At 38.3% G+C, this 23,213-nt stretch overlaps 1 protein-coding gene across 2 annotated transcripts in view; it reads left to right on the top strand.

The window, feature by feature from the left end:
* ELMOD1 (ELMO domain containing 1) overlaps positions 1-23,213 on the top strand; it is a 79,496-nt gene that overhangs the window by 12,572 nt on the left and 43,711 nt on the right. Inside the window, exons 2-5 of one of the 2 annotated variants that reach the window (XM_007123073.1) lie at positions 4,436-4,581; positions 4,735-4,763; positions 5,611-5,708; positions 8,797-8,926. In XM_007123073.1, coding sequence (XP_007123135.1) covers positions 4,436-4,581; positions 4,735-4,763; positions 5,611-5,708; positions 8,797-8,926 — 403 coding nt within the window. Of the gene's footprint in view, positions 1-4,435; positions 4,582-4,734; positions 4,764-5,610; positions 5,709-8,796; positions 8,927-23,213 lie in introns of those variants that run through there. The other variant, XM_007123074.1, reaches the window with a different exon arrangement.

Below are 23,213 nucleotides of genomic sequence, written 5' to 3'. Positions count from 1 at the left end.
TTGTTTGTTTTTTTGATATTGAGCTGCATGAGCTGCTTGTAAATTTTGGAGATTAATCCTTTGTCAGTTGCTTCATTTGCAAATATTTTCTCCCATTCTGAAGGTTGTCTTTTCTTCTTGTTTATGTTTTCCTTTGTTGTGCAAAAACTTTTAAATTTCATTAGGTCCCATTTGTTTTTATTTCCATTTCTGTAGGAGGTGGGTCAAAAAGATCTTGCTTTGATTTATGTCACAGAGTGTTCTGCCTATGTTTTCCTCTAAGAGATTTACAGTGTCTGCTCTTACATTTAGGTCTTTAATCCATTTATTTGTTGTTTTTCCCTTGCTGCTTTTAATATTTTTTCTTTGTATTTAACTTTTGATAGTTTGATTAATATCTGTCTTAGCATGTTTCTCCTTGGATTCATCCTGTATGGGACTCTCTGTGCTTCCTGGACTTGACTGACTATTTCCTTTCCCATATTAGGGAAGTTTTCAACTATAATCTCTTCAAATATTTTCTCAGTCCCTTTCTTTTTCTCTTCTTCCTCTGGGACCCCTATAATTCTAATGTTGGTTCATTTAATGTTGTCCCAGAGGTCTCTGAGACTGTCCTCAATTTTTTTCATTCTTTTTTTCTTTAGTCTGCTCTGTGGTAGTCATTTCCACTATTTTATCTTCCAGGTCACTTACCTGTTCTTCCTCCTCAGTTATTCTGCTATTGATCCCTTCTAGAGAATTTTAAATTCCATTTTTTGTGTTGTTCATCATTGTTTGTTTGCTCTTTAGTTCTTCTAGGTCTTTGTTAAACATTTCTGGTATTTTCTGCATCCTATTTCCAAGATTTTGGATCAGCTTTACTATCGTTACTCTGAAATCTTTTTCAGGTAGACTGCCTATTTCTTCTTCATTCTTTTGGTCTGGTGGGTTTTTACCTTTTTCCTTCATCTGCTGTGTGTTTCTCTGTCTTCACATTTTGCTTAACTTACTGTGTTTGGGGTCTCCTTTCTGCAGGCTGCAGGTTCGTAGTTCCTATTGATTTTGATATCTGCCCCCAGTGGCTATTGTTGGTTCAGTGGCTTGTGTAGGCTTCCTGGTGGAGGGGACTGGTGCCTGTGTTCTGGTGGATGAGGCTGGATCTTGTCTTTCTGGTGGGCAAGACTGCATCTGGTGGTGTGTTTAGGAGTGTCTGTGACCTTATTATGTTTTAGGCAGCCTCTCTGCTAATGGGTGGGGATGTGTTCCTGTCCTGCTCATTGTTAAGCATAGGGTGTCCAGCACTGTAGCTTGCTGGTTGTTGAGTGGAGCTGGGTCTTAGTGTTGAGATGGAGATCTCTGGGAGAGCTTTCACCACTTGATATTACATGGAGCTGGGAGGTCTCTGGTGGACCAGTGTCCTGAACTCAGGTCTCCCACCTCAGAGGCACAGAACTGACACCTGGCTGGAGCACCAAGAACCTGTCAGCCACATGGCTCAGAAGAAAAGGGAGAAAAAGAAAAGAAGGAAAGAAAAAAATAAAATAAGTTATTAAAATTAAAAATACTAAAAAAAAATTAAAAAGTAATGAAAGAAGAGAGCAACCAAACCAATAAACAAATCCACCAAGGATAACAAGCACTAAAAAGTATACTAAAAAAAAAATTTTTTTTAAAAACGGACAGACAGAACCCTAGAACAAATGGTAAAAGCAAAGCTATACAGACAAAATCACACAAAGAAGCATACACATACACACAAAAAGAGAAAAAGGAAAAAAATATATATCTATATATTAAAAAGAAAAAGGGAAGAGAGCGACCAAATCAATAAACAAATCTACCAATGATAATAAACTCTAAATACTAAACAAATATAAACATAAAACCAGAAACAAATTAGAGGCAGAAAGCAAACTCCAAGTCTACATTTGCTCCCAAAGTCCACCACCTCAATTTTGGGATGATTCATTGTCTACTCAGGTATTCCAGAGATGAAGCGTACATCAAGTTGATTGTGGAGATTTAATCTGCTGCTCCTGAGGCTGCTGGGAGAGATTTCCCTTTCTCTTCTTTGTTCACACAGCTTCTGGGTTTCAGCTTTGGATTTGGCTCCACCTTTGTGTGTAGGATGCCTGAGGGCATCTGTTCTTCGCTCAGGCAGGACAGGGTTAAAGTAGCAGCTGATTAGGGGGCTCTGGCTCACTCAGCCCAGGGGGGAGGGAAGGGTTCACCATGTGGGGTGAGCCTGTGGCTGCAGTGGCCAGCGTGACGTTGCACCAGCCTGAGGTCTGCCGTGTGTTCTCCCAGGGAAGTTGTTCCTGGATCACAGGACTCTGGCAGTGGCAGACTGTACCGGCTCTCAGGAGGGGAGGTGTGGATAGTGACCTGTGCTTGCACACAGGCTTCTTGGTGGCTGCAGCAGCAGCCTTAGTGTTTCATGCCCATCTCTTGTGTCCTCACTGATAGCCGTGGCTCACACCCATTTCTGGAGCTTGTTTAGGCGGTGCTCTGAATCCCTCTCCTCATGCAACCCAAAACAATGTTCTCTTGCCTCTTAGGCAGTTCCAGACTTTTTCCCAGACTCCATCCTGGCTAGCTGTGGTGCACTAGCCCTCTTCAGGCTGTGTTCACGCAGCCAATCCCAGTCCTCTCCCTGGGATCTGACCTCCGAAGCCGGAATCTCAGCTTCCAGCCCCCACCCACCCTGACAGTTGAGCAGACAAGCCTCTCAGGCTGGTGACTGCTGGTCAGCACTGATCCTCTGTGCGGGAATCTTTCCTTTGCCCTCTGCACCCCTGTTGCTGCGCTCTCCTCCATGGCTCCGAAGCTTCCCTGCCTCCCCATCTCTGCCAGTGAAGGGTCTTCCTCCTATGTGGAATCTTTTCCTCCTTCACAACTCCCTCCCAGATGTACAGGTCCCGTCCCTATTCTATGTCTCTGTTTTTCATTTTTTCTTTTGCCCTACCCAGGTACCTTGGGAGTTTCTTGCCTTTTGGGAAGTTTGAGGTCTTCTGCCAGCATTCAGTAGGTGTTCTGTAGGAGTTGTTCCACATGTAAATGTTTTCCTGATGTATGTGTGAGGAGGAAGGTGATCTCCATGTCTTACTCCTCCGCCATCTTGAAGGTCTCTGTCCCAGTGCATTTATATGATATAAACCATGCTTTTGTATAAGTCAGTTGGAATTGTTATTTTTAACACAGACTGTTCAAGATATTGGAGCCAGAGCAATTGAACAAAGGAACACAATCAAGGTTTTGGTTCAAATTCAGGGATTAATCACATTATTGAGGATATTAATTAACTACACAAATTCATCTTAATGACCCTGGATCACCTTATGTTAGAGCTGGGGGGAATTAGTGAACATATGAGAAAAAGAAGTATCTTTTAGAAATGACACTAATAGGAAGTAATATAAATAATTCTGCCTTCTAGGAAAATAATTCTGCCTTCTAGGAAAACTTTAGTATTCAGAGAAGATGGGTTGAATATAAGTTCCTGGATGATAAGTCCTCTTTACTTCTATAGCTTGAGTGATTTTGAGATGCTGAGCAGTCCCATGAAGAAGTAGACACTCACATATTAAAAACTAAAAGTTGGCATAAAACACAAATTCACATGTGCCAGAGGCATTGTGAATAAGTGCATGATTGGTGACCATATACTTTATAGTTTGTTAAGGTATTATTGGAGTGAGATAGGGTGTGCAATGAAGAAAACTTTGTTTAGCAGGAGTCAAGAACAAACTTGTCAAGAGGTGGAGTTTTTGGAAGGTTTAAATCAGAGAATGTTGAAGAACCAAAGGTCAACATGCTTGTTCAGTGAACTGTTGTGGAGGCATTCTGGCACATCCAAGAAGTACTGGATTGGTCATCAGAGAAGATAGGTGGCCACACAACAAAGTCCTCAAAGACGACAACAGTACCGAAAGGAAAGCAGAGGGAAGGGGGAAAAATGGGAGCAAGGGAAGAAATAACACAGAAGCCAAAAATAAGACACCAAGGAGAAGCTGGAAGTGAACTGGGGCTGGCTGAGAGCCTGTTCATGGGGGCAGAATATGGGAGATGCCACAGCATGCCCTTTCCCTGTGTCTATGGGGGACAGCTTCTAAAACACAAGTGTTCTGTTTTCGAGGTACTGATTTGCTTTGAAAATATTTTTAGACAAATGTAGGAAAAGAAAGGATCCCTGTGCTTCACTCTCAGTTTTTTGGTGTGTCAAATTTACTAGAATAGGGCATTCTGGAGCTTGCAGTCATAGTAAGTGTGTGCTTACAGACCTTGGGCTTCCCTCTCAATGATAGGTTTTGTAGCTACCTCAAATAAAATAACATGGGGTTAGAATAATGAAATATGCTTGTAAACCCAGAAGTATAATGGTTGATTTTCTTCTGGGCTTGTTTGCTTGCTGGTGGTGGCTGCTTTCTATTCTCTTACAGAGTCCTATTGGAAGAGTGCTATCTTTTGTTTTTGACAGAATGCTGATCCAGGTGTGCCTGTATTTTTACTGTAAATTTTTGTGGCGTTGCCTGAAATTTGTAATGAGAAAGCTGACTGGAAGGTGTGAACTGCAACGGATCTGTTACAATACCAAGCCTGGAGCTTCTAGAACTATGAAAATCGGTAAGCATGAAACAAAGCAGTAAGCAAAATGTAGGCTTTCTGGGATTGAGGATACACTGTTATTTTTCAGTATAGTAATTGTAAACCACTTGTAAAAGATAATTTTTTTTAAAGATAATTTTTGAATGGCTTTTTAAATCATCTCTTTTCCAGAAACATCACTGAGGGATTCAAAAAGTAAGGTAAGTAAAATTGTTCCTATATTTTTCAGCAACTTTCCAATTGAAGACTTACCTCCATCATCAAAAAGTAAAAATCTTAAGAAACAAAAATATACTTTTGGCTATGAATACTAATGCAAACTGAGAACAATGAATTGTTTTCCCATCACAAACCACTGTCATTTTTACATGAGAGCAGCCACTCAAGAATTTCTAGGCAGATTTATGTGCACATATTACTTCATTGCTGAATTAATCCTTTTTTTATACCTCTTTCCAAATCATAAAATAAATATTCCTTGAAAATAAGAGCAGTGGTAACTCTCTGGTATTTCATCAATATCCAAATCATTTAACTTTATACTGAAAATTTTCCAAGAAAATCAAAGAAGCCACTATGCTAGCATTTATAGCACAAAGTTAAGCACCCATATAAGAAAGAAAAATCTGTTTCTAAAGATTCTTGAATATTTAATTTAATTTTGGCATCCTTAGGACTATATCCCCCATGTACTCCACAAAATCATAGACATAATGCCCATTAACAATGGAAGCCATGTGTGTTTAGTGAGAAAAGGAAAATATAATATTTCTATATAAGTAGCTTAAAACAGATGAAGATGGTTTAAAAAACTTATGTATTTTTGTTTTGTTATGTTAATTACCTTAATCAGGAAAATTGTACTACCCCCACTGTGAAAATATCAAATTTACTAGAATTCAAATACTACATCAATTTTTGCCTTTAGTTTAGTTTCTTATCTTCACATTGAAGCTTTAAACAAATATTTGAGGCCCCTATTTAAATAGACCCCACTTAAGACACCAGTGTTCATGACAAAGCAACTGATTGAAACATGTTTTCCAGCTACTGCAGACTTCAGTGAGTGTTCATCCTGATGCTATTGAAAAAACTATAGAAGACATTATGGAACTGAAAAAAATTAACCCTGACATAAATCCACAGTAAGAATATGTTTATTATGTTGTAAATATAAAACAGGTCACATGCCACATATTTAGTATTTCTAAATACTCTCTCTCTAACTACGCTCTCACATGCTTTATTTCTCTCTCTCTCTCTCTCTTCCCTGCCTCAAATAATCATCTGCATGTTGTGACTTTCAGATGAAAAATAAAGAAAAAAGATGCCTTTTTCATATTTGTAAATAGCAGCAGCTTTGTACTTCTGTTGTGATTTATGCTTATGCTTCTGAGATGCAATGAATGTAAGAAATCTGATGGATGCCCCTGATATCAGAAGGTGAAATAAAGGGAGCCCATTCATCAACAGTTACTCCATTTGATGCCTGTGTTTTACATTAACAGTAAATGTTCAGATTGTAAATGTGCCTGAGCTGATTCTGCTCCATAAAAAGTATTTCTTCAGTTCATGACATGCTGATAATCTTGGAGACAGTTTCTACCTGCTTGTGAAGAAGACAGGCATGTGTGGGAGAGAGAGATGGTTTTTACATGAAGACTTTAGAACTTTTTAATTTAGTCATCTCATCTTGGAAGTATTAAAATGCATTTGGCGATGTACATGACATTTAAAATTAGCTTTCTATTTTCCATTGTGTACAGGAATTTTTCTGTAAAATTTTAGGCTAAGGATATTGGGTAGAATAAATTCTGTATGCAGATGTATTCAGATAAAGTTTAGGTAAGTAACAAACTGTCTTTTAGATGTGCTTACTTAAGAACTTCAGATGTTATCACTAAAGAAAGCTTTTACTTGCCAAAGATGAGGAGCTGTAGTCAAAGGGAATTTCAGAGTGCACTTTGCGTAGGTCTGTATCTTGAAGGGATTCTAGTACTAGCTGATTGAGGCTCATCACAAAACTCCATTTCCACATAGTCTCCATAGTATTCTTCTGTAGAAGCTTCAGTTAATTAGCTGCCTTTTCCTTATTCAGCCATTAAATGTGATTTAATTATACAGTAAATGTCTTTTTGAAACCTTCTGACATATTTTATTTCTCTGGGAAGCTGGTAAGAATGAAATTCATTTTAAATTAAGTTGAACCAAAAATTTATGATTACAATTAGGCATGAGAGATATATTAGACCTATAATCATATTTAGAGATTGGGTTAGATTTAATAGCAAATCTTTTCTGTCTCTTTTATGAAAGTTATATATTTCATTCAAAAGTGTTTCCTTACCATCTATTCTTTTGATTTCCTTTAGGGAGAAAAAAACACTTAGAGGTAGTAGATTGTGTTTTTTAAAGCTCAATATGGATTTTAGTGGGGTTTTTTTCCAGGTTGACATTGACAAAATGTGATTTTTTTTAATTGAATAATTTTCTGGAAAAAAATCAAGAAATAGAGAGGGCTGGGGGAAATACGTTGTAATTTATCAAGCCATTACTACTATTAACCTTACCTTGTTTTATACATTTTTTTCAGGTGCCACTTACAGTGGTGGTAAGAATTACTACAGTAAAATTGAATTGGGTCCCTTGTTTTCTTCTTTTTTATTTCTCCCACTCCCTTCTTTCCCTCAAAATTAACTCTTCTCTCAGTCCTCTGTTGATTTTATGGGTGACGAGTACCACTGTGCCCTTTTTCTAAATATCTGATTTAGTTTTTTTAAATTGAACATTCAATTTTATTTTAGTTTAGTATTCTGGGTTATCTGACACTGCCTTCTATGTTTGGAGTAAGCATACAATCCTAAAACTTAAACTTTTCTATTGCCCCCAACTTTAGACTTAACCTCTATACATCTCATCCCCCCCAAAAAAGATGATTATGACACTGTCATTGTGATTATGGTGACCCTCCAACTCCAACAAAAAATGCTTAAATTTAGTGAGTGAATTTGAAGTTGGAGTATATTGAACAGTAACTCTTAGGCTGAATCATATGCAATTGCTATTGTTGAATCACAAAAGTGAATAACTATAAAGAAATTAGCAGGAAAAAATAAACATGAAACACTACCTTTAGATTTAAAAATGCCATCAAATGAGTACAGGAAGATAATTTATGTAACAGTAGTTTATAGGAAAAAAGGATCTTGGTGATTATTTAGCCACCTGTTTAATAAACTTGTAATGTTATGTGACTGCTTAAAGAGACCCTATTTTACTTTCTGTGTTGTAGGAGAGAAAAACAGCATTCAGATCACAGGAAGTAATGCTTCTCTCTATGTCACACTTGCCAGATTCTTTTTTGTTCCAGTGATATGTTTTAAGGGGACTGTTAATCATACAAACTGTGCATTCAAGAAGACTGAGCAAGATAGTAAAACATCTGAAAACCATGTCGCATGAGAAGGAATTGAAGGAAGAGAGGAGTTTTTTTTGTTTGTTTGTTTGTTTTTAACCCTGGAGATGAGACTAGAAGAAAGAATTCTTCCTGTCTTAAAATGAATAAGGCATGGCAGGGAAAAGTGGAAATGAATTTGCTCTGAGAACAGCATTTGAACCACTTGGTAATAAAGAAAGCAGATTTTGTTTCAGTGTAAGAATAGGCATTCAGACAAGTAGAGCAGTCAGAATGGAATGGGAAATTTTGTAAAGTACTGAGTTCTTTCTCTTGGCATTGCCTTATCTGTCAGGGGTGCTCTGCAAGCAGAGGTATTTTTATTGTTGTTGTTTTTATTTATTTCAAAATTTTTCTTACCCCTAAGCCCGTGAGGGCTATTTATCTCTCTCACTGACACCTCCCCACACACACCCTTCTGAAGTGTTTCTGATATATCTACCTAGGGGAACTAAATGATCCCTAAGAAACCATGATCACCTATATTTTCTACATCTTTCAAGTCACTTGCATAAAGAGCTCCCTTGTTTTTAAGCCATATTATTGCAATTTGGCTTAAGAAAAGGCTGGAATGAGAGGTAAATTTTAGCCAAGTTCCACAACTGTCCATGTGGAGCTTCAGTTAAAAATTATGCTTCTATTAGATAGGTCTTATTTGAGCAATTTCCAAATATTATATAAATATGAAAAGTCTTATTGTACATACATCAAGTGAACAAATGCCAGAGAATGTGGGTTTTTTTCCTCATGTGTGTTTCTTCTATTTTTTAACACGTTAGGTTGGGAATCTCTCTTCAAGCTTGCCTTCTGCAAATTGTTGGGTACAGAAACCTTATTGCAGATGTGGAAAAACTGCGCAGAGAACCCTATGACTCTGATAATCCCCAACATGAAGAAATGCTTTTGAAGGTTAGTCCTTGAACACATTTCATTTCTTTGCTTAGGTCAGCTAATGTTTGCCAAGCTCCTGCTGTGTGTTAGGCAGTGCTCTGGACATGGCGGGGCACAAAGGTGAATACAACATGGACACTAAACTAATTGGTAAAGCCTACATTTTCTTGCTGGTTCAGATGTTGGAGGTAAACTGTTCAATAGAAAATTCATGTGAGAAGTTAAATATAAAGCCAATTTTCATTTGGAATCTGAGAAAGCATCAGAGGTGATTTCTATGGCCTCTCACATTTGGCTCAAGTTTAGATTGTTTAACTGTGTTGAAAGCCAATAGGAGAAATAGAATTTGTCAAAGAGTGACCTAGGATTTCCATTTACGACTTTTAATAGACATCAAAGAAGATGAAGTTGGTTTCTGCTTCCACAATAGCTCCCTGGGGAAATTACCCAAGATCTTAATGCTGATTATTTATTTATGTAACTTGAGTATTAGAAGAGTAAGTAAAGGTTTACATATGGTGTATTAAAGCTGTTTGAAGAATAATATGCAGTTATAAATACTCCTTCTTGGCTGTCAAACAAAACCTTAAAAATCTTATCTGATCTGATAGTGTATTATGACACATCAATAAAACTTTAAAAATTAAGACAAAAAAATTAAGACTAACCTTTAGAACTACTCATCTGAAATGTTTTATAAATTCATTTCTGAAAATAGATGCTTTTTAGGATGGAGTGCTTCTTTGTCCTTTCCTAGAATTCAAAACGGCAGTAATGAAATTGGAGGAATACATTTGTTTAGCTGCCTTAACTTTATTTTATTGAAAAATGTAAATAGAAGCTGCCATTTAAAAAATGTATCCTGTTGTGTTTTTGTGAGGAGTGTGTATTTTTGTGTATGTAGGTACTTAAGCAGATGATTCATTTGTCTCTACTAATTAGTGCTAGACCTGATGTCAATCATTAAAATTAAAGAGGCCTCATTCTTACCAATGGTTTCTTCTTCCCTTTCTCTTCTGCTTAATTTTAGCCAACCTACTGGCTGAGCTTCATCTCTTTGATTGCTTTTTTCTTTATGTTCTGATAGAGGTAGTCAAGTTTAATAAAACGAACTCAAGGTGGGAAATAAGAGATGATGAAAGAGAAAAGAGGTGTTATAATTAACAGACTGACCACAGCTCCTGAACAATTCATTAAAATGGCTGAAATGCCCTCTGAATCAATGACATTTGGGTAACTGCTATATGCCATCTTAGTTGATCTGTTGTATGTGTGCTGGCACATAGGTTTTCAAAAAATATGATTGAATGCATGAATTATTGAAGTCATTAGATACAGGTCAAGAACTTTTATGATATGACTTTTACCTGTGGTCACAATTTGAGTATGTAGGTATTATTTTTTATAGTCACAGCTATAAGAGGTAGGCAAGGTGACAGTTATCTTTATTGTTTTCATCATTAACTTTATTTAAAAAACATTTCTATTGAGGTACAGTTGGTGTACAATATTATATGTTTCAGGTTATACAACATAATTCATAATTTTTAAAGGTTATACTCCATTTATACTTATAAAATATTGGATATATTTCCTGTGCTGTACAAAATATCCTTGTAGCTCATTTTATACATAGTTGTTTGTACCTCTTAATCCCCTACCCCTGTCTTGATCCTCCATGCTTCCCTCTCCCAATTGGTAACCATTAGTTTGTTCTCTATATCTGTGTCTATTTCTTTTTTGTTTTATTTACTAGTTTGTTTTATTTTTTTAGGTTCCATATGTAAGTGATATCATGCAGTATTTATCTTTATCTGTCTGACTTATTTCTCTTAGCATAGTACCTCCAAGGCCATCCATGTTGCTGCAAATGGCAAAATTTTATTCTTTTTAGGGCTGAATATATATACCAGCATTATATACATACACCACATATTCTTTTTTTTTAAATAAATTTATTTATTATTTTTGGCTGCATTGGGTCTTCATTGCTGCATACAGGCTTTCTCTAGTTGCAGCAAGCAGGGGTTACTCTTCATTGTGGTGCGTGGGTGTCTCATTGTGAGTGGCTTCTCTTGTTGTGGGGCAAGGGCTCTAGGTGTGTGGGCTTCAGTAATTGTGGCACACGGTCTCAGTAGTTGTGGCTCGTGGGCTCTAGAGCACAGGCTCAGTAGCTGTGGCGCACGGGCTTAGGTGCTCCGCAGCATGTGGGATCTTCCCTGACCAGGGCTCAAACCCTTGTCCCCTGCATTGACAGGCAGATTCTTAACCACTGCACCACCAGGGAAGTCCCTATAACCACATATTCTTTATCCATTTATCTGCTGATGGACACTTAGGTTGCTTCCATATCCTGGCAACTGTAAATAATGCTGCTATGAACATTGGAGTACATGTATCTTTTCAAAATAGTGTTTTCAATTTTTTCAAATATATACCCAGGAGTGGAATTTCTGGGTCATATAGTAGCTTTATTTTTAGTTTTCTGAGGCTGCCATATTATTCTCCACAGTGACTGCACCAATTTATATTACCACCAACAGTGTACAAGGGCTCCCTTTTCTCCACATCCTCATCAACATTTGTTATTTGTGGTCTTTCTGATGATAGCCATTTTGACAGGCATGAGGTGATATCTCATTGTGGTTTTGACTTGCATTTCTCTGATGATTAATGATGTTGAGCATTTTTTCAGTGCCTGTTGGCCAAATATATGTCCTCTTAGGAAAAATGTCTATTTAGGTCTTCTGCCTAGTATATCCATTCCATATATGATAGTTTGCATCTGCTAATCCCAAACTCCCAATCAATCCCTCCCCTACCACAATCTGTTCTCTATGTCTGTGAGTCTGTTTCTGTTTTATAAATAAGTTCATTTGTGTCATATTTTAGAATCCACATATAAGTGATATCATATGGTATTTGTCTTTCTCTGTCTGACTTACTTCACTTAGTATGATAATCTATAGGTGCATCCATGTTGCTGCAAATGGCATTATTTCATTCTTTTTTATGGCTGAGTTGCATTCTGTCTTTATCCACTCATCTGTCAATGGACATTTAGGTTGCTTCTGTATCTTGGCTGTTGTAAATATTGCTGCTATGAACATTGGGGTTCATGTATCTTTTTGAATTATAGTTTTGTCCAGATATATGCCCAGGAATGGGATTACTGGATCATATGGCAACTCTATTTTTAGAGTTTTGAGGAACCTCTGCACTGTTTTCCAAGGTGGCTCCACCAGTTTATGTTCCCAGCAACAGTGTAGGAGGGCTCCCTTTCCTCCACACCCTCTCCAGCATTTGTTATTTGTAAAGGTTTTAATGATGGCCATTCTGACTGGTGTAAGGTGAGACCTCATTGTAGTTTTGATTTGTATTTCTCTAGTAGTTAGCGATGTTGAGCATCTTTTCATGTGCTTATTGCCCATCTGTATGTCTTCCTTGGAGAAATGTCTGTTTAGATATTCTGCCCATTTTTTGGTTGGGTTGTTTGTTGTTTTGTCATTGAGTTGTATGAGCTGTTTGTATATTTTGGAAATTGAGACCTTGTCAGTCACATTGTTTGAAAATATTTTCTCCCAGTACATAGGTTGTCTTTTCATTTTGTTTATGGTTTCCTTTTTGGGGCAAAGCTTATAAGTTTGATTATCCCCATTTATTTATTTTTGCTTTTACTTCTATTGCCTTGGGAGACTGCTGGTGCTGGGCTTATGTTTGTTGAGAGTTTTTTTTAATTACTGATTCAATTTCATTATTGGCAATTGATCTGGTCACATTTTCTCTTTCTTCCTCATTCAGTCCTGGGAGATCGTACATTTCTAGGAATTTGTCCATTTCTTCTAAGTTGTTCATTTTATTGGCATACCGTTATTTATAGTAGTCTCTTATGATCCTTTATATTTCTATGGTGTCAGTTTTAATTACTCCTATTTCATTTCTGATTTTATTGATTTGGGCCCCTTCTCTTTTTTTCTTGGTGAATCTGGCTAAAGGTATATCTATTTGCTTATCTTTTCAAAAATCCAGCTCTTAGTTTAATTGATCTTTTCTATTGTTTCTTTAGACTCTATTTCATTTATTTCTGCTCTGATCATTATAATTTTTCTTCCCTTCTACTAACTTTGAGTTTTATTTGTTCTTTCTCTAGTTCTTTTGGTGTAAGGTTGTTTATTTGAGATTTTTCTTGTTTCCTGAGGTAAACTTGTGTTGCTATAAACTTTCCTCTTAGAACTGCTTTTGCTGCATCCTGTAGATTTTGGTTCATTGAGTTTTCATTTCCATTTGTCTCCAGGTACTTTTTAATTTCCTCCTTTATTTCTTCAGTGATCCATTGGTTGTTCAGTAGCATATTGTTTAGCCTCCATATGTTTGTGTTTTTTGCAGTTTTTTTCTTGTAGTTGATTTCTAGTCTCATAGCATTGTGGTCGGAAAAGATGCTTGATATGATTTCAATTTTCTGAAATTTACTGGTGCTTGTTTTGTGCCCAGCATGTGATCTATCCTAGAGAATGTTCCACGTGCACTCAAAAAGAATGTGTATTCTGCTGCTTTTGGATGGAATGCATTTTGTGTGTGTGTGTGTGTGTGTGTGTGTGTGTGTGTGTATACACATACACACACATATATGGATACATATATATGTGTATATATATGCATATATATATATATATATATATATGCATATATATAAAGTCCGTGTGTCTAATGTGTCTTTTACGGCCAGTGTTTCCTTATTGATTTTCTGTCTGTGATCTGTCCATTGATGTAAATGAGGTGTTAAAGTCCCCTACTATTATTGTGTTACTGTCAGTTTCTCCCTTTACATTGTTAATATTTACTTTATGTATCTAGGTGCTCTTTTTTTTTTTTTTTTTTTTTGTGGTATGCAGGCCTTCCTCTGTTGTGGCCTCTCCCGTTGCGGAGCACAGGCTCCGGACGCGCAGGCTCAGCGGCCATGGCTCACGGGCCCAGCCGCTCCGCGGCACATGGGATACTCCCATACCGGGGCGCGAACCCGGTTCCCCTGCATCGGCAGGCGGACGTGCAACCACTGCGCCACCAGGGAGGCCCTCTAGGTGCTCTTATGTTGGGTGCAAATATATTTACAGTTGTTATATCTTTGGATTGATCTCTTGATCATTATGTAATGTCCTTCCTTGAATCCTATACCAGTATTTTAAAGTCTATTTTGTCTGATATAAGTATTGCTACCCAGCTTTCTTTTGATTTCCATTTGCATGGAATACCTTTTCCCACCACTCACTTTCAGTCTGTGTGTGTCTTTAGATCTGAAGTGAGTATCTTGTAGGCAATATATATACAGGTCTTGTTTTTGTACCTATTCAGCCATTCTATATCTTTTGATTAGAGCATTTATTCCATTTACATTTAAAGTAATTATTGATAGGTGTGTTCTTTTTGCCATTTTGATAATTGTTTGAGGGTTGTTTTGTAGTTCTTTTTTGTTCCTTTCTTCTTTGATCTCTTCATTTGTGATTTGATGACCATTTTTAGTATTATGTTTGGATTCCTTTTTCTTTTTTGTGAGTATCTATTACAGAGTTTTGGTTTGTGGTTACCATGAGGTTTTTATATTTTATGTATTATATATATGCACTTGATTGATTTAAGTTGCTGATCTCTTAATTTCAAATGCATTTTAACAACCCTGCATTTGTACTCTCCTCCCCTCATGATTACTGTTTTTGAAATCATATTTTACATCTAATTGTTTTTGTATCCCTTAACTGCTTATTGTGGATGTAGATGATTTTACTACTTTTGCCTTTTAACCTTCCCACTGTCTGTGTGTACATGATTTCCTACCTTTACTGTACATTTGCCTTTACCAATGAGCTTTTTCCTCTTGTAATTTTCATGTTTCTACTTGTAGCCCTTTCTTTTTCACTTACAGAAGTCCTTTTAACATTTCTTGCAAAGTTGGTTTGATGCTGCTGAACTCTTTTAGCTTTTCCTTGTCTATAAAGCTTTTGATTTCTCCATCAAATCTGAATGAGAGCCTTGCCAGACACAGTATTCTTGGTTACAGTTTCTTCCCTTTCATCACTTTAAATATGTCATGCCAGTCCCTTCTGGCCTGCAGAGTTACGGCTGAAACGTCAGCTGACAGACTTATGGGAGTTCCCTTGTATGTAATGTGTTGCTTTTCCCCTGCTGCTTTTAATATTTAATCCTGTATGGAACTCTCTGTGCTTCCTGAACTGGGGTGACTGTTTCCTTTCCCAGGTTAGGGAAGTTTTCATCTATTATGTCTTCAAATATGTCCTCAGCCAGCCCCTTTCTCTCTCTATAATGCAAATATTAGTGTGCTTGATGCGGTCCCAGAGGTCCTCATTAAACTGTCCTCATTTCTTTTCATGCTTTTTTTTTTGTCTCTTCAACATCAGTGATTTGCACACTCTGTATTCCAGCTCGCTGATCCATTCCTCTGTATCATTTAATCTGCTGTTTATTCCTTCTAGTGTATTTTTCATTTCAGCTACTATATTCTTCACCTCTAGTTTTTCTTTATATTTCCTAGCTCTCTGTATAAAACTTCTAACTTCTTGCTGTGTGCAGCCATTCTTCTCCCAAGTTCTTTGATCATCTTTACAATCACTACCCTGCATACCTTCTCAAGTAGATTGGCTATTTCCACTTCACTTATTTCTTCTTCTGGAGCTATATCTTGTTCCTTCATTTGGAACATGTTCCTTTGTTGCCTCATTGTGACTTGGTTGCTGTTTTTATTTTTATGAATCTGGTAGTTTAGTTACATTTCCCAACCTTAGAGTCATGGCTTTTTGTAGGAGATGTCCTATGTATCCCAGCAGCGAACTTCCCTCTCTTTACCTGAGCTATATATGCTCTAGGGGATCCCCCTGTGAGGACTGCATGGGTCTTTCTGTTGTGGTGGGCTGACTATGTGGGCAATGTGGTAGGCTTGGTTGGCCACTGATCTGGTTGGTTGCCAGACTCTGCCTTGTGTGGGGGCTGTTGGCTGCTGGCTGGTGGGACTAGGTCAGAAGACAGCTGGCTGCAGAGTCTTGGGTGGCCCTGAGGCTAGTGCTGGCACACTGCTGAAGGTCCAAGAGTCTGGTTGCAGGGCCCAGGGGTCCTCCTTGAAAAATAAAGGGAGGGAGGGTAGCTCTGTAAGGTAAAGTCATTTCTTGTACCTAGGAAGCTGACTGGAAATCTGAACTAAGGTGGTGGGCCTCTGGTGGGGGGATCTGAGGAGTCTAGCCATCTAAAGCTGTACTACTGGGAGTAGAGTTATTACAAAGTCACCTGCCAAGTACAGGAGATGAGAGCTAGGAAGGGTGATTCCCATGGCAGGTGACAAGCTACAGATGTGGAGGCTGCACGCTGAGTCAGCCCATCATCCATCATGGCCTGTGCTCTGTTTAATTCTCTTCTCTTTGCATTCAGTCTTTATCTTAAGCTTATTTGAACACTTCTGCTCTGTCTCAGGTCTGCTGCAGAACAGAAAGAGCAAGGGCATTTGTCCATCCATTCATTCTAGGAGAAGCAGCTCTACCCATCAGGAGATCTTTTAATTCTGGATTATATTTTTTTCTATTATGTACATGAATCCACATAAATTTTTACTTTTACTATTAATTTGGTTAGAAAACATTTAATAGAAATGTCCATATGAATAACTCATATGGACAGTGCTACATGAATGTAAAGTGATGTAATCAGTTTTATCCCAGCCTATGGTTAAATGACCATAAAATCCAGGTTTCTTTTTCATAGTTTGCAAGTAAAAACACTGATAATGGTCTCCTATGTTTATATAAATGAAAGCAATTAAACAATATGGCAATATATCACCCAAGCCTCTAAACCAGGGATCAGCAAACTTTGCCTATAAAGGGCTAGATAGTAAATATTTTAGGCTTTGTTGGCCATAAGGTCACTGCCACAACTACTTAATTTTGCCAATGGAGTACAAAAGCAGCCAAAGACAACATATAAATGAATACGCGTGGTTGTGTTCCTATAAAACCTTACTTAGAAAAATGGATGGCAGGTCAGATTTGACACACAGGCCTTAATTTGCTTACCCTAGCTCTAAACAATTTTATGAAGTAGATAACAAGTGTATAATTACCCATTTTAAAGATGAAGAAGCCTAAGCTCAAGAAGTTAAATACAAACCATGGGCCAGCCTCTGGAAATGCAAATGTGAACAAGACATGGTTTTTCCCTCAAGAGATAGTGTAATGCAGGAATTAAGAGCCCTTTCTAACTATATGAAAAATGAGGATAATACCAATATCTCACTACAAGGTTATTGGGACAATTAAATGAAATAATGCTATAAAACACTTACTTTAACAATTGGCACATACTAAACACTCAATGAATGTGTTATTATTATTGATTTTATTATCAGATGTGGAATTTGAATTAACAGAAGAGAATAAAGATCCCACTCCTGAATTTGCTAGAGAAGATTTCAAAACTCAATGAGTAACAATTTTAAAAAAAGAGCCAGATTCTACTCTGAAAATAATGGGTAACAGGGAACTGCCTGAGCAAATACCTGGGCATATAGGATGGCATGGGTCATGGTGAATGACAGAGCATGGAGGAAACAGGCTGTACATAATGGGATAGAGGAGAAATAGCTTAAAGAAATAAACTGGAAAGGGTCCAAAATGCCTACTAAGATGCATGGGTTTCCTACGATCAGACATAGAGAACCTGAAGTTTGTAACCTAGAGAATAACATGACTAGATAATCCCTCCGGTGGTACTTTAGAAGATGGAAGGGAGGAGGCTAATGGTTAGTGGCAGAATTAAAAGGCAATTTTAATAGTTCAGGTTGGAGAAGATGGCTAGAATAAGACAGTGGGAACAGAAAACATTTGAGAGGTATTTTGGAGAAGCTCTATGGATAAGATTTAGTGATTTTTGTAGATGCAGAGTACCTCCCCAATTAGACTGCAAGCCACTTGAGGGTAGAAAAGATGCCTTTCCTCAAAGTGCCTATTGTAGGGGTGAACAGTCCTGGCTTTATAATATACTAGCTGTGTGACTCAGACCCTGGACTAAAATGTTTGTAATTTGCTTATCTCTAAAATAAACATAACCAAGGTTGGCCAAGATGGCGGAGTAGAAAGACCTTGATCTCACCTCCTCTTACAGGCACACCAAAATTACAATTATCTGCAGAACAACCATCGATGAAAAGGATCAAAACCTACCAGAAAAGATCTTCTACAACTAAAGATAAACAGAAGGAACAACAAAAAGATGGTAGGAGTGGGTGGAGTTGCAATATAGTCAAGTCCCATACCCCAGGTGGGTGATCCACAAATAGGAGAATAATTACAAATGCAGAGGTTCTCTCAAAGGAGTGAGAAGTCCAAGCCCCACATCAGACTCCCTAGCCTGGGGGTCCTGCACTGGGAAGATGAGCCCCCAGAGCATTGACTTTGAAGGCCAGCGGGTCTTTCTTTCTGAAGTCCCAAGGGGCTGGGGGAAATAGAGACTTCATTCTTAAAGGGCACACACAAAATCTCACATACTGCAGGACCCAGGAAAGAAGCAGTAATTTGATAGGCGCCTGCTGATCTTGGAGAGTCTTCCAGAGAGGAAGAGGCAACTGCAGCTCACCCTGAGAACATAGACACTTACGTTGATCTTGGAGAGTCTCCCAGAGAGGCAGGAAGCAACTGCAGCTCACCCTGAGAACATAGACATTTATGGCTGCTATTTTAAGGAGTTCATTCTACCACATGGACAATGGTGCTGGCAAGCACCATTGTAGAATCCTTCCTCTAGCTAATTAGACCCAGGAACAAGCCTTGCCCTGGCCCAACAGTCTGTAGGCACCAGCACTGGGGTACCTCAGGCCAAGGAACAGACTGGATGGAGACACAGCCCCACCCACCAGCAGAGAGGCTGCCTTAAGACATTCTAAACCAGCAGCTGCTCCTGGATATGGTCATGCCCACCAGAGAGCCAAGGATCCAGCTCCACCAACCACTGAGCAGGCACCAGTCCAAGAATCACCTGGGCCCCAGCCCTGCTCCCCAGGGTACCTGCTCTAGCTTCCAGAGAAGCCTCACCCACCAAGGGGCAGACAACAGCCACAAGAAAACCACAGTTCCTCAGCCTGTGTACATGGCCTGCCTACCAGTAGGCCAGGCCCCACACTGGGGTCAGCTATGAGCAGGGCAATACAAGCTTCATGATGCCCCAGACCCTGCACCCAACTGTATCAGGAACTGGCCCCATCCACCAGCAATCTGACACCAGCTCTGGGACCCCTGGGCCCTGCAACCAGACTCTTGGACCTTCAGCAGTGGGCCAGCACTAGCCTCAGGGCCACCCAAGACTCTGCAGCCAGCTGTCTTCTGACCTAGTCCCACCAGCCAGCAGCCAACAGCCCCCACACAAGGCAGAGTCTGGCAACCAACCAGATCAGTGGCCAACCAAGCCTACCACATTGCCCACATAGTCAGCCCACCACAACAGAAAGACCCATGCAGTCCTCACAGGGGGATCCCCTAGAGCATATATAGCTCAGGTAAAGAGAGGGAAGTTCGCTGCTGGGATACATAGGACATCTCCTACAAAAAGCCATGACTCTAAGGTTGGGAAATGTAACTAAACTACCAGATTCATAAAAATAAAAACAGCAACCAAGTCACAATGAGGCAACAAAGGAACATGTTCCAAATGAAGGAACAAGATATAGCTCCAGAAGAAGAAATAAGTGAAGTGGAAATAGCCAATCTACTTGAGAAGGTATGCAGGGTAGTGATTGTAAAGATGATCAAAGAACTTGGGAGAAGAATGGCTGCACACAGCAAGAAGTTAGAAGTTTTATACAGAGAGCTAGGAAATATAAAGAAAAACTAGAGGTGAAGAATATAGTAGCTGAAATGAAAAATACACTAGAAGGAATAAACAGCAGATTAAATGATACAGAGGAATGGATCAGCGAGCTGGAATACAGAGTGTGCAAATCACTGATGTTGAAGAGACAAAAAAAAAAGCATGAAAAGAAATGAGGACAGTTTAATGAGGACCTCTGGGACCGCATCAAGCACACTAATATTTGCATTATAGAGAGAGAAAGGGGCTGGCTGAGGACATATTTGAAGACATAATAGATGAAAACTTCCCTAACCTGGGAAAGGAAACAGTCACCCCAGTTCAGGAAGCACAGAGAGTTCCATACAGGATTAAATATTAAAAGCAGCAGGGGAAAAGCAACACATTACATACAAGGGAACTCCCATAAGTCTGTCAGCTGACGTTTCAGCCGTAACTCTGCAGGCCAGAAGGGACTGGCATGACATATTTAAAGTGATGAAAGGGAAGAAACTGTAACCAAGAATACTGTGTCTGGCAAGGCTCTCATTCAGATTTGATGGAGAAATCAAAAGCTTTATAGACAAGGAAAAGCTAAAAGAGTTCAGCAGCATCAAACCAACTTTGCAAGAAATGTTAAAAGGACTTCTGTAAGTGAAAAAGAAAGGGCTACAAGTAGAAACATGAAAATTACAAGAGGAAAAAGCTCATTGGTAAAGGCAAATGTACAGTAAAGGTAGTAAATCACCCATGTATGAATGAAGGCAGTCAAAATGTACAAACTGCCAGTTATAAGATAAATAAGTACCAGGGATGTGATGTACAACATGATAAATATAATTAACACTGTTGTATGTTATGTATGAAAGTCATTAAAAGTTAAAAAAAAAAAAAAGAGTTCTCATCACAAGCAAACTTTTTTCTATTTCTTTAATTTTGTATCTATATGAGATAATGGATGTTCACTAAATTTGTTGTGATAATCATTTTATGATGTATATAAGTCAAAAAAATTCTGCTGTACAACTTAAACTTATACAGTGCTATATATGTAAAAAAACAAAAAAAAAACTGGAAGAAAAAAATCCTTTGTATGCGCCGGGAAACCAAAAGCTTGTGATTCACTTTATTGTAATATTTGCTTTATTGTGGTAGTCTGAAACCAAACTCACAGTATCTCTAAGATATGCCTGTATATATAAATAAAAGATTTATTTTAAGAAATTGGCTCACATAACTGAAGAGGCCAGAAAGTCTGAAATTCTTAAGGCAGGCCAGCAAGCTGGAAAGTCAAGATTTGACGCTACAGCTTTGAGGCAGAACTGCTCTCCAGGTAACCTCACTCTTTGCTCCTAAAGCCTTCAACTGTTTGGTTGAGGCCCACTCACATTATGGAGGGTAATCTGCTTTACTTTTAGTCAACTGATTATAGCTGTCAACCATATCTCCGACATTAGTGTTTACTTAAACCACCATGCACTATAGCCTAGAAAGGCTGACACATAAGACTATCACACTGTCCTGATTGTACAAATACACAAATAATTGGATGACAACTTCTAAGTACTTTATAAGCCATTTTTGCTCTCTAATTTGGGGAAACAAAATATGTCCATAGAGTGAATACTCCAGAACTTTAAACTTAGCCTCAGGATTTTGAAGCCAGTAATAAAGCACTCAGATAGTATTCTTGCAGTGTAAAAGTCAGCAGAAAATCCTGAAGTGAATTACAGCCCTGTAGGCACATTAGGACCACCAGTTACTATTCTGGATATAAATATCAAGTATTTACTCAGTAATAGGTAAAAGCTTTTGTGTAAAACTGTGCATGTAATGTTTTGCTGTTGAGCATTATACATAAAAGCATGAATATTCCAGATAAAATAGCAATGTGCTAAGTGAGCGTCTGCCAAAATAAAAATTTTAGCGAGTAGATATTTATTTACTTCATCCAGCTGCCCTTCCTAGGCCATGTTGGAAAACAACATGTGATAAGTACTGGAGTATCACATGGGACAATTCAATCATGCTCTCTAATATATAGCAATTCATCATGCATTTAAGATTTCCTTTCTTTAAAAATTCTTTCATGCTAACGGGCCAAATACTTTAATGTGTTTCTCTTTACATATAGTTTTACGTACACAAAACAGTTTTCTTTACATACAGTTACTTGACCCATGGAGTAGACGGTTCAGTAGATTGATTTTTGGATCAATAATTCAGCATAATAATCTTCAAATAGTGCAGCAAGACAAATCTCCCTCCCTCCCACCGTCCCTATCCCACCCCTCTCGTGGTCACAAAGCACAGAGGTGATCTCCCTGTGCTATGCGGCAGCTTCCCACTAGCTATCTAATTTACATTTGGTAGTGCATATATGTCCCTGCCACTCTCTCACTTCGTCACAGCTTACCCTTCCCCCTCCCCATGTCCTCAAGTCCATGCTCTAGTAGGTCTGTGTTTTATTCCTGTCCTACCACTAATCTCTTCATGACATTTTTTTTTCTTAGATTCCATATATATGTGTTAGCATACGGTATTTGTTTTTCTCCTTCTGACTTACTTCACTCTGTATGACAGACTCCAGGTCTATCCACCTCATTACAAATAACTCAGTTTCATTTCTTTTTATGGCTGAGTAATATTCCATTGTATATATGTGCCACATCTTCTTTATCCATTCATCTGTTGATGGACACTTAGGTTGCTTCCATGTCCTGGCTATTGTAAATAGAGCTGCAATGAACATTGTGGTACATGACTCTTTTTGAACTATGGTTTTCTCAGGGTATATGCCCAGTAGTGGGATTGCTGGGTCATATGGTAGTTCTATTTTTAGTTTTTGAAGGAACCTCCATACTGTTCTCCATAGTGGCTGTATCAATTTATATTCCCACCAACAGTGCAAGAGGGTTCCCTTTTCTCCACACCCTCTCTAGCATTTATTGTTTGTAGATTTTTTGATGATGGCCATTCTGATTGGTGTGAGGTGATACCTCATTGTAGTTTTGATTTGCATTTCTCTAATGATTAATGATGTTGAGCATTCTTTCATGTGTTGTTGGCAATCTGTATATCTTCTTTGCAGAAATGTCTCTTTAGGTCTTCTGCCCATTTTTGGATTGGGTTGTTTGTTTTTTTGATATTGAGCGCATGAGCTGCTTGTAAATTTTGGAGATTAATCTTTTGTCAGTTGCTTCATTTGCAAATATTTTCTCCCATGCTGAGGGTTGTCTTTTCTTCTTGTTTATGTTTTCCTTTACTGTGCAAAAGCTTCTACGTTTCATTAGGTTCCATTTGTTTATTTTTGTTTTTATTTCCATTTCTCTAGGAGGTGGGTCAAAAAGGATCTTGCTGTGATTTATGTCATAGAGTGTTCTGCCTATGTTTTCCTCTAAGAGTTTGATAGATTTATACACCTTACATTTAGGTCTTTAATCCATTTTGAGTTTATTTTTGTGTATGG

This window comes from Physeter macrocephalus, chromosome 16 (assembly GCF_002837175.3).
Source record: "Physeter macrocephalus isolate SW-GA chromosome 16, ASM283717v5, whole genome shotgun sequence".
In the NCBI taxonomy this organism is placed as follows: domain Eukaryota; kingdom Metazoa; phylum Chordata; class Mammalia; order Artiodactyla; family Physeteridae; genus Physeter; species Physeter macrocephalus.
Note: the sequence above shows the minus strand (reverse complement) of the source record. Positions and strands in the feature narration are given on the sequence as shown.